Genomic DNA, 11,906 nt, shown 5'->3' with positions numbered 1-11,906 from the left:
TTTAAGATTCTGTATTACTAACACTTCATATGGAATTTAATTCTGATATAAAATTTATTATTATTATTATTATTTTTTGTCGTAAAAACGTGCTATTTGCAGGTAGGTGTGTACAGATATATGCACATATCAAGAGGTGAAAGGGTATTTTATTGAAGCGACATTTGTACAACTTTACGGGAGGGTCATTTAAAGAATGAAATTTGGAAAAAATATCTTAACAAAAAATTTTCCTCGGCTATTCAATTTATTGAAGTTCAATTAAAAATATATCGAATTGTTGATGTTAATATCAAATAAAACGCAGCTTTAATTACAAAGAAAGATAAATGCCGCGTATTAAGTGAAAGGTCCCTTAAACCACATAGCTTTTCAGCCCTCGATTTAAGTATATTCTCTGCAAATTACTTATCAAACTTTTTAATGAATAAATCATCTCTATATATAAAAATGAATTGCTGTTCGTTAGTCTCGCTAAAACTCGAGAACGGCTGGACCGATTTGGCTAATTTTGGTCTTGAATTATTTGTGGAAGTCCAGAGAAGGTTTAAAAGGTAGATAAATATGAAATTGCTCGGAATTAAATAAAAATAACAATTTTGTTTTTCCTTTCATGTGTCCTCCGTCGGACCGATACCTTTTGTTTGTTTTAAGTTTATTTTATACAAAAGTTTAGGTCTTTTATTTATCGATTGAGGCACTACGAAGTTTGCCGGTTCAGCTAGTTAGAAATAAAAAAAAACAACCATCTTCAAATTACATTTATAAACATTCATTTCAAACGTCTGAACCTACTGAATTCATTGTACGTTTCTAACGATAGAAATATAGGCAAGCTGCTAAAGCCAGGAACAGTATCGTCCCGGACGTGGGATCGGTACTGTCTGCACTGTTGCAGTAGTCTGCGAAGCACTGACACACTATCTCCGCATGGTCGCTGTTGTAAACGGTGTAGCACTCCTTATCACCGGGGACCCAGGCGCAGTTCCTGGTCACGCGGATCTCGGAGTCGTGATGAGGATGATAAACTGGAAATCAAATACGTAGCTTTGTTTTAAGAGAATTATAGCTATCCCCCTTACAACACGGTACTCTTGTAACTGTTAATACTGGTGGTAGGGCGCCTTGAGAGTCCGCAAGGGTAGGTGCCACTGCCTTGCGTATTTCTGCCGCGAAGCAGTACTGCATTTCGGCTTGTAGGGTGGGGCAACAGTGGTACTATAAAAATGAGACCTAAAAATCATGTCTCAAGGTGGGTAACAGCATTTTCGTTGTCGATGTCTGAGGATTCCGGTAACCATTTTACAACAGGTATGCCGTTAGCTTGTCCATCCATAAGTAATCCGTAAGCAATAAAATAAAAAAGGCTCTTATACGGGTCGGCAACATCGTCATCGACCCTCTCGGTAGGCAAACTGTTCGGAGTTCATTTAAACTAAGCCACACCCATCAAAAACAACGCGAATTTCGGTCAGAGTGAACGCATTATTTTCAAGGCACCTCCGTTGGTCCTCAAGCCTCTAGGGTACTAAAAGTGATTTAGTTTATTGACCTTGCAGGTAGCCGAGCATACGGCCCACCTGATGGTGAGTAGTCATGGTTGCTCACAGATGTCAGTAAGGCTAAGGGAAACGCCAAGTCACAGAGTCGTTCACAAGTCACCAAGCTAATCTTCTTCTATGTATATAAAAATGAATTGCTGTTCGTTAGTCTCGCTAAAACTCGAGAACGGCTGGATCGATTTGGCTAATTTTGGTCTGTGGAAGTCCAGAGAAGGTATAAAAGGTAGATAAATATGAAAATGTTCGGAATTAAATAAAAATATCAATTTTGTTTTTCCTTTGATGCGTCTCCCGTCGGACGGATTCCTTTTGTTTGTTTTAAGTTTATTTTATACAAAAGTTAAGGTCTTTTATTTATCGATTGAGGCACTACGAAGTCTGCCAGGTCAGCTAGTAATTAATATAAATATTTTGAATCAATGTGGTCTCCGGTCACAAACTGAGGGGGGCGTGAGTTCGTTCAGCCGGCTGTGGAAATAAAAAGTGTAGGTTTGCCGGACGTGTTTTACGCTTTAGGGACGATAGGTGTTGGCATGTTGCAGTTGAAAGAACTAATACTACGTCTTTTAAACAAAAAAGATGTGTGGTGTCGTGGGACACCGGATAGGAACGAAGGTCCAAATAAAAAAAAATTTAAGAATTACGAGAAAAAAATCGCGCTGTGAAATATCGTTGTGCGGAAAACAAGTCCTTATTCCACGGACTTTTTCTTACGGTTTTTACTAACACATTTTTTTCGGTTCGGTCGCGCAGCAAAATCCCTATCTCCTCCAAGCCTACCGTAAGAAACTTCGTTCCAAAACAAATTTTTAAAGAAAAACGACTTACTGGTTTGGACGATCTTCCTGCAGAAAAAGTTTTGAGCAACCGGATTAGGTATCGCTGTTTCGCAGTGGACCACCGGTATAATGATTCCTCGCATTTCAGGATCGATATCGTTAACGTCCAGACAAGCTGAGTTATTGGCGCTATTACAGTTGAAGCATTTTATTGCAGTGGCTGTAATTATTAAGAAAATATATGTCATTAAGTAGCTCTGAATTAGAGATTATGATTATTACAGTTGATTGCAGTTGATAATATTACTGGTGGTAGGACCTCTTATGAGTACTGGTGGTAGGACCTCTTGTGGGTGCTGGTGGTAGGACCTCTTGTGAGACTTTAGTCCACGTTGCCATCCATGCAGCCGTGAATAGGCAGGAGTGGCGCAGGATAATCCATGAAAAAGTTATTAGAGGAGGCCATGACTCTCACCATTGAGGATTGTCGATGCAAGGAGGATTTCATACTGGTGGTAGGACCTCTTATGAGTCCGCACGGGTAGGTACCACCCTGCCTATTTCTGCCGTAAAGCAGTAATGCGTTTCGGTTTGAAGGGTGGGGCAGCCGTTGTAACTATACTGAGATCTTAGAACTTATATCTCAAGATGGGTGGCACATTTACGTTGTAGATGTCTATGGGCTCCAGTAATCACTTAACGACCAGGTGGGCTGTGAAATACCCGGGGTGATGGTACCTACCCGCGCGGACTCTCAAGAGATTCTATTACTAGTAATATAATATAATGCTTAAAGAATTTTGTGCTTTCTGTCATCGAAAATGGATTAATGATTGATAGATAACAATTTATTTGCAACACCACCGCTCCAAGAATTAAGAGAATATGCAATATGGAAATAAATGCACTATAAGTTTTTGCACAAAGCCGCTGTTTGAACATCTCTGGTAATTTCTGTTTTATGACATTACATATGCATGCTTGATAAATTATCGAGGTTTGTTTCAGCAGCTTGCCAAGTTTAAGAACTAAAAACAATAATAATAATAATATATTTTTTAAGAGAACAATTAGAAAAGGTATGACGTAGTTTAGACATAAGTGGCGCGTCACTCATATTCAAATTAAAAAATACTTACTATACATAATATAATTTTTTATTTTACTTTTTATTTATTACTTATTAGTTATTTTGACTAAGGAACGAATAGAAGGGTCCCCACCCTGGGGTAGGAGGGAGGTTGTGTGTTAAAAAAGAAATAGTATTACTGTTTTGGGAAACAAAAATTTAAAAACTAGCATATAACATATTTTGTTCAAATCACACAGCTTGATTCATTACAATGCACACAAAATGCTATACAAATTATCGGTAAAGATTTACATTGCACGTAATTTAACACAAATTGAATTTGCCAATGTTGAGGATTTAAGGTCTCGAGGGAAAGGGCAAGCTATTCTCAAATTACATTGCCGCTTTACTGAATAATAAGTAACCAAAAACAAATAATCATATATTGCTGGTAGGGTAGAGCGTCTTGTGAGCCCTCACGGATAGGTACCACCACTCCGTCTATATTTTTGGGTTTTTTTCCTACTTTAAGAGGTTGTACCAGCGTTACCCTAGCGTGTGGGTGAGCTCTCGGGGCTCAAGCCGGAGGTGTTGCTAACACTGGCCCTAGCAAGAGCAGTGCTTCGCTGTATCTACCACCCAACCCGAAACGCGATACGATTTACGGTAGGCAGCGGCTTTGCTCTGCCCCTGGCATTGCTGAAGTCCATGGGCGACGGTAACCACTCACCATGAGGTGGGCCGTATGCTCGTCTGCCTACAAGAGCAATAAAAAAACCACTGAGAAGATCCGGCGACAACTCAGTGGACAATTTACTGTGAAGCGTGAGCGAAGTAATGCGTTTCGGTTTGAACTCATGTCTCAAGTTTTTTTAATTAAAAAAATATCTACAGTTTCACAAAATAATATTGCTTTTCGTTTGCTTTTTCATACAACTTAAGCTTCTGATAATATAGGTAAACAATTAATTGTCGATTGAAATTGCGTGTTTAGCTGCAGAATCATCATGACCCGTATTCTAACCTAAAAGATAACCTATAAATTTTTATTATATTAAATTAATAAGCGTTCTACTTACATTTGTGAAAAAGCGATATTAGCGTCAGAAACGCGATGCTTAAACGGCTTTTTTGAAACATCTTAACTGGAAATAAAAAGAAAATCAATCAATTTCAATTATTTCTACAATCGTTTTGAATGTTATCTTAGGTTAAATATCAGGATGTTACGCAGCAGAACCGCGAGGAGAAATAGAAACGCGTTAAGCTTTTGATGTTAAATATTGTAAGTTGCCCTATTTTAGGGATGAACGGATGCTTTTTATTATATTATGAAACCCAAAGTCTTTTCTTTGTCCGATAAAGTACACGGACAAACATAAATAATATTTGCTAGAGCCGTGTCGAACTAAAGATAATTTAATGGACTTTTTTTTAAAACCCTTTTAAATTTGTTACGATAAATATTTCAATTAGTTTGTAACACTGGCGATTACAACCATATACATAAAATAAACTATGAAATGTTTTAAATATTCCATACATGACTATATTGTGAACTAAGTGTTAACTTAAATAAAAATAGCTAAATGAATGAATGTAAAAAAAAGTCGCTTGAGATAAATAATAATGTCAATTGTAATCCGAAAAAAGATATTATACTTCGCAAAGTCCAAAAAACTTCCTATTCAATAAAAATAGTCACATAGATTTTTCTTTGTCGCTCACAATAATAAAACTGTACCAAATTACCAACACGCACACTTCAAAACCAACCTCAATTTCAAATGAGATAATAAAATTAATTTTTCGTTTTTAATTAATCAAGAATCGATTTATTTAATAGTGTTTTTAAAACAAATTAATTTTAACAAAATCAACTAGTGCATATCATCCGTAGTCGAGTACAAATGAAGTAAAATATACCTACAAGTATAAGGCATATACGTGTATTTACTGTTTTGTTTCTGTCAGCGATACTTAGACACAATACGGTTAGATAGAGATAACTCAATTATAATCCCGAAAACAATGACTCACTGAATTCACTAATAACTTTTAATAGTGGTACCTAATATATTCCACTTTTCTTCTTGAAAAAAAATGCGGCATCTGCACAATGGGTCGCGTTTCCGATCCGGTGGTAGACTGCGAAGCACTGCTCTGCTAAGGCCAGCGTTAGCAACACTCTCGGTTTGAGCCCCGTGAGCTCACCTACTCGCCCGGTAACACTGACATAGCCTCTCAAGACTATAAGCTTAGATAGGAAAAAAAGATGGAAAATTAATTTTTAAGGCTTTCATGCAACTCCAAATTCAATTACACGAGTATTGAAGTAAATTGGTATTCATAAGTACTTAATGTGTTCGCGCTCAATACCAGCATATTAAAACATTTGCAGTAAACTAAGTTTGATGAAAGTTAAAATTTCTTAAACGATGAAAATCGTTTTCCTAAACATGATTTAACTAACTAAGTATTTGTTTCGTATTTTTCCGTAATGGATATGACACAATCGCATTTAACTGTTGACTTGATTGTGTTTTATTGGGACAATAATATTGTCTTCGTGCATCGATGCATCATTAATATTAGAAATGTAGTCATCACGGCCTAAAGGATAAGACGTCCGGTGCATTCGTGTGTAGCGATGCACCGCTGTTCGAATCCCGCAGGCGGGTACCAATTTTTCTAATGAAATACGTACTCAACAAATGTTCACGATTGACTTCCACGGTGAAGGATTAACATCGTGTAATAAAAATCAAACCCGCAAAATTATAATTTGCGTAATCGCTGGTAGTAGGACCTCTTGGGAGTCCGCACGGGTAGGTACCACCACCCTGCCTATTTCCGCCGTGAAGCAGTAATGCGTTTCAGTTCGAATGGTGGGGTAGCCGTTGTAACTATACTGAGACCTTAGAACTTATATCACGAGGTGGTGGCGCATTTACGTTGTAGATGTCTATGGGCTCCAGTAACCACTTAACACCAGGTGGGCTGTGAGCTCGTGCACCCACCTAAGCAATAAAAAAAAAAGAAATATCAAACTAATAAATTTTATTGGTGCTTCTCTGAATTACTAGCGCTGTGGCATTAGTTACGACTAAGAACTATTAAGTACTGTATAGTGTGACTGAACAATCTTGAGCATTTTGAACGACTGAAGATACAATGAGAATTGGATCAAGCATTATTTAATTGATATGTTCATAGCTGAAGTTGTTAACTTTTACACTAAACTTTTATTCACTTACTACTACATAGTATAAAACAAAGTCGCTTTCTCTGTTCCTATGTATGCTTAAATCTTTAAAACTACGCAACGGATTTTGATGCGGTTTTTTTAATAGATAGAGTGATTGAAGAGGAAGGTTTATATGTATAATAACATTCATTAAATAGTGGGGAAATCAATAATAAATTACAGTTTCCGAAGCAAAGTGAGGGCGGGTCGCTAGTTTACTATAAACTGTGTGCGTAGTGCAAGTTTTTTAACGTTCTCGATAGCGTAAACGAACGAACAGGGTCATCGTAGCCCCTTACCGGGGCACAGAACCGGCCTCGGGGTGAAACCTACTACCCGGGCAGAAGCTCCCTGCGACTCAGGGCAGGGGTTAAGATAGCGTAAAAGTTAACTCAAATTTGTATGCAGTTGGGACAGAATCCGGAGCGGCAAACGTATGCAAACGTTCCAACTCCGAAACTTTTACGCTATCGAAAACGTTAAAAACTCGCACTAAGGACACTGTTTAGCGGTAGGCAGCGGCTTGGCTCTGCCCCTGGCATTGCTGAAGTCCATGGGCGACGCTAACCACTCACCATCAGGTGGGCCGTATGCTCGTCTGCCTACAAGGGCAATAAAAAAAAAAACTGTATACAAAATGTTAAAAAGTCCCTTGTACCAAAATAGTGAACTTTAATATGACATTTGTTCTTTTCATCTCATTACTTACTTACTTACTTACTTATTAAATAATTTACCGTACTATTTTTCTAGTCTAGTCTAGTCATACTTGCCATTATTTACTTTATACATCATTTAGGTATTCTGTTATGGATAAATCTCCAAGGACAGTGAATTATTGTTAGTCAAAGAAAAGGATCAAATTCTTGATGTCTAGTATAAACAATAATGGCCGATTTTGATAAATGTGAATGAACGTATGTGGCCAGAACTGACCCTTGAAACCTCAGCATTCCACATATTTAAAGTACAAACATTAACTCGTGATAAGACTATGAACATGATAAATAAGATCTTATTTCGTTGCGTTAAGAATGTATTTCGAACGGTGATTATTAAACTCATCGTTTACATAAAATTAATATGTAGAGCACAATAAATATATATATTTTTTATATTAATTTACATCATTATTTTAGTTGATAGAAACATAAATACAAGAAACACTAATTAATATCGTTTTAATGGGAATGATATTGAATAGTCGTATCGCGTGACGTTCTTACCACCAGTAAAGATGTCGTACCACCAAAAAGCTGTTTAAGGTCTTCAATAACGACTTAAGATCACGGGCTGTGAAGTTGGAATCAGTCGGCAACCTTCAATGATACCAATTATAGAATCTTTACTGGTGGTAGGACCTCTTGTGAGTTCGCATGGGTAGGTACCACCACCGTGCCTATTTCTGCCGTGAAGCAGTAATTGGTTTCGTTTTGATGGGTAGGGCAGCCGTTGAAACTAGGTATACTAAGACTTTAGAACTCATATCTCAAGGTGGTTGGCGCAATTTACTTTTTAGATGTTTATGGAGTCCAGTAATCACTTAACACCAGGTGGGCTGTGATAGATTAAAATTTTACCCGACTTGAAAGTTATGATACATCATCATCCATTTTCACCGAAACTGGCGCCAATGTTGTATCACGTTTAGCCAATACTTTATTCCGGGAATATAAGTGAATTTTGTATTCAAGTCACTTACACACCGACTCAATCCCGTAAACAAAACGATAGACAGCCGATATACTGGTATACTCGTAAAATTATTACACGTTTATAGTTATATTTCACTAGAATAATATAAATAAATAAATATAAATAAATATTTACTAACAATACACGCCACGTTAACTGGTTCTGTGCTAAGTTCGTAAAGACATTTTATATTTATCATACAAATATCCTCCCTTGGCGGGATTCGAACCCGTAAAGAAAAACACGTTCACAGTCTTGATTTAATCAAAATATTTTCGAATCAAAACTAATGACCAATCTTAAGACGCTCGCTATCTTTCTGGTTCGGGGTTCCTAAGGTTTTGTGAAGTCGTGGCCTAAAGGATAAGACGTCCAGTGAATTCGTATCAAGCGATATGATGATATTCGAATCCCGTAGGCAAGGTACCAATTTTTTCTAATGAAATACGTACTTAACAAACGTTCACGATTGACTGCCACGGTGAAGGAATAGCATTGTGTAATAAAAATCAAACTCGCAAAATTAGAATTTTCGTAATTACTATAACCTGGTAACTTGTTCTTTACGTACGGTACTTGGTACCCACTTATCAGCAGGTGAGCTCGTCCACCAGTCCAAGCGTTAAAAAACCCCGATTTGAACATGCAAGCTTTGTTTTCAAAGTGATATTTCTAAAGAACATATAGATAGGTCAAAATACTTAGATTCTGTTTGTTATTTAACACAATCCTTTACTTGCGATATTCGATCCCGACCTTTGTTAGGCTTCAGGACATTGGCCCTGCGGTGAATTATGAGTCTACATATCATAGCAGATAGGTAAATTTAGATTGCCCATACCGTATTTTTAGAACAGTAATTAGTTAAAAGAATTAGAAAGAAAGAAGAGAAAGAGTTGTAAGTAATTAGAAAAATACTGAAACACAAATAAAAAGTCAAAAATCATCTCAGGTTTTTGTTCATGAGGCCGATTTGGGCCAATCGAATTTGAATTTCGTAATTCTAAAGACGCCGATGTCGTTGCCAATTAAATTGCGTATAAAAAATCAATTAAAAAAAAGAAAAACTGATAACAAACAATCTCTACAGTTATGTTGTTTGCTATTGGACATTTTGTTATCAGTTTTTCTTTCTGAAGCAACTTGAGACGACTTCCACGTGATTTATAAAATTTCGTTAACAGATAGTTACAACACGACCAATTCATGAAGCCCCCTTTTCACTATCGATTTGTTTGAAATTACATAACACATTAATTCCGACCCGAGTCCAATAATAATATGTTAATAATATTTTACACGTGCAGTTTCTATCTCGTATGTGCGTTTCCGTCATACAAAGATAAGAAGCATAACCAAAACAGTGGACGCTCTCAAATATGCACAAAGATTGAAATTTAAGTGGGATGGCCACGTAGCACGACTCGGGGATGGGAGGTGGACATCTAAAGTAGCTGCATGGGACGGTCCACAGGGCAAGAGGCGCGTCGGTAGACCGTACACGCGTTGGGAGGATGATATTAGAAAAGTTGCTGGACTACACTGGATTTAATTAAATATGTCGCCAGAGACAAAACAAAATGGAAATCTTTGGAGGAGGCCTTTACCTGAGAGGGGTCCATGCATATAATATATAAATATATACTAAATATACTAAAAAAAATTAAATGTAAAATATAAATATGTAAAAATTGCGTTTCCAGCAGGAGATAATTCTAAGTTAGATACGTTAATTTCTTTGATGTTTCTTTAATTGTTACTTAGTTCCTCAAAGCGGATAGTGCGCTTAATTTTACGTATCGCGTAGCCTTCATCTGCTCATTTACCCGAATAAAATAATTACCCCTATACTTTTTAAGTTAAACAAAAATGAAATAAAGTGTCTTCCAGTCTTAATAATTTACAAACTTTACAAAGCTTAATTTGTAGTCGTTACGAAACATCGTCCAATGATCCAAATTGAATTCGTTTGGCTTTGAAGATTAAAACTCTTTAGATGGGACAGGTTAATTAAAAACGAAAACTCTTGACGGACATTCGATTTTTATTTCTTCCGTCGAATTCGATTTAAGAAACTGATAACTTGATTTAAATTTAAGCATTCGAGCAGAATCAATCCCGTTTATAACAAAAGCAATTGATATTGATTTTCAAAGTCGCTATGTTAAAAAACAAACCTACATATTATTTCCGAAATCGCTGTAAAGTATTTAAAATAGTCGACTGGATATTCAGAAATTAAACATCACTGTATAGTCTGTAATGAATTAGTATAGAAGTAATTTGGCGAAGTATTTTACCAAAATTTATTAGATTCACAAACTGATGTGTTCTTACCGTATACATATAATTAAAATTTTATAGAAATAATATACAATATGTAATGTGTATTGATTAATAATATTATATTACCAAGTTAATAGCTCATGGTCTATAATCTATATATATATATATAAAAATTAATTGCTGTTCGTTAGTCTCGTTAAGACTCGAGAACGGCTGGACCGATTTCGCTAATCTTGGTCTTGAATTATTTGTGGAAGTCCAGAGAAGATTTAAAAGGTAGATAAATAGGAAAATGCTCGGAATTAAATAAAAATAACAGTTTTGTTTTTCCTTTGATTTGTCCCCCGTCGAAAGGATTCCTTTTGTTTGTTTTAAGTTTATTTTATACAAAAGTTTAGGTCTTTTATCGATTGAGGCACTACGAAGTCTGCCAGGTCAGCTATATTGTATAAAAGTCGATGTGTGCTTGTTCCCAATATACTCCGAAACGGCTGGACCATTTCTATGAATCAGGAAATCTTCAGATTAACCCAGCGGGTGATGGGTGATCCTGAGAAGTTTGGGAGCGCTTGTATTAGCATCAAATCAAAGATCGGTCAGTAAAGTAGGTTGGGTTTGACTAGTATAATTGAGGTTTAAAACAAACCTTACCTTAGAAAGTATAAATAAATAAAAAGTCACTCTTCGTAGATATGTGTATATTACGGCGAATTGAAAAATATAGTGGCCTAACTTTTCAATCTGCTAGCTTCGATACAGTTGGCTTTTCCAATCGGAAAAGTTAGAATTGTCAAATAGTTTTGTGAATATGAAGTTGAGATGAGTTTCTTATCAAAATAAATATATTCCAGGTTTCCAGATTAGGTTTTTGCGTCAATTTTTCGTATTCAGTCGTCCACCCATCTAAGCAATAAAAATAAATAAAAAACAATAGTAATGAATCGAATGCCACACTACCAATACTGCTAAGTGCATCCACATAATTGTCTACTAAAATAAACTGCACTTAATGTGTCGTTTATTAGGCTTGAATTGACTGCTCTACACTCCTGGATTCACCCGTATAACGTTTATTTATCAAGACCTTTTTCATTCATTTTTACATTTGATATTCATTTTACTTCTTTTCGTTCCAACTCTGTTTTAACGCGCATATAAATTTCATATTAGTTTTACGTCTTTATAAATGAAATTGTATATTTTTTTTTAGAAAAATGTTCAAGGGCATCCTCCACGTTAGTAATAGGTAAGTTAATGTAATTGTT

At 36.1% G+C, this 11,906-nt stretch overlaps 1 protein-coding gene across 6 annotated transcripts; it reads right to left on the bottom strand.

The window, feature by feature from the left end:
• Positions 1 to 750: 750 nt before the first annotated feature.
• On the bottom strand, positions 751 to 5,665 carry LOC101744084 (uncharacterized). Of its 6 annotated transcripts, none has more exons than XM_012691331.4 (4): positions 5,485 to 5,665; positions 4,493 to 4,558; positions 2,391 to 2,561; positions 751 to 1,028 (listed from the first exon to the last, which is right to left on the bottom strand). In XM_012691331.4, exons 2-4 carry the CDS (start codon positions 4,551 to 4,553, stop codon positions 814 to 816), a joined length of 447 nt encoding a protein of 148 aa, XP_012546785.1. In that variant the 5' UTR covers positions 4,554 to 4,558; positions 5,485 to 5,665; the 3' UTR covers positions 751 to 813. The 6 variants fall into 6 exon arrangements, with proteins under 6 accessions (XP_012546785.1, XP_062528013.1, XP_021204413.1 ...); XM_062672029.1 differs by having other exon boundaries at positions 5,454 to 5,646; XM_021348738.3 differs by having other exon boundaries at positions 5,344 to 5,568.
• Positions 5,666 to 11,906: the final 6,241 nt, after the last annotated feature.

The sequence above is a fragment of the Bombyx mori genome, chromosome 14 (assembly GCF_030269925.1).
Source record: "Bombyx mori chromosome 14, ASM3026992v2".
NCBI classification, from domain to species: Eukaryota; Metazoa; Arthropoda; class Insecta; order Lepidoptera; family Bombycidae; genus Bombyx; species Bombyx mori.
Note: the sequence above shows the minus strand (reverse complement) of the source record. Positions and strands in the feature narration are given on the sequence as shown.

Bases quoted from the DNA above. Each gene is read 5' to 3' on its own strand.
- LOC101744084 (XM_021348738.3), bottom strand. The intron at 2,562-4,492 runs GTAAGTAGAACG...TAATAATTACAG, and splicing joins AATATCGCTTTTTCACAAAT to CCACTGCAATAAAATGCTTC. The intron at 1,029-2,390 runs GTAAGTCGTTTT...TTTGATTTCCAG, and splicing joins CAGGAAGATCGTCCAAACCA to TTTATCATCCTCATCACGAC.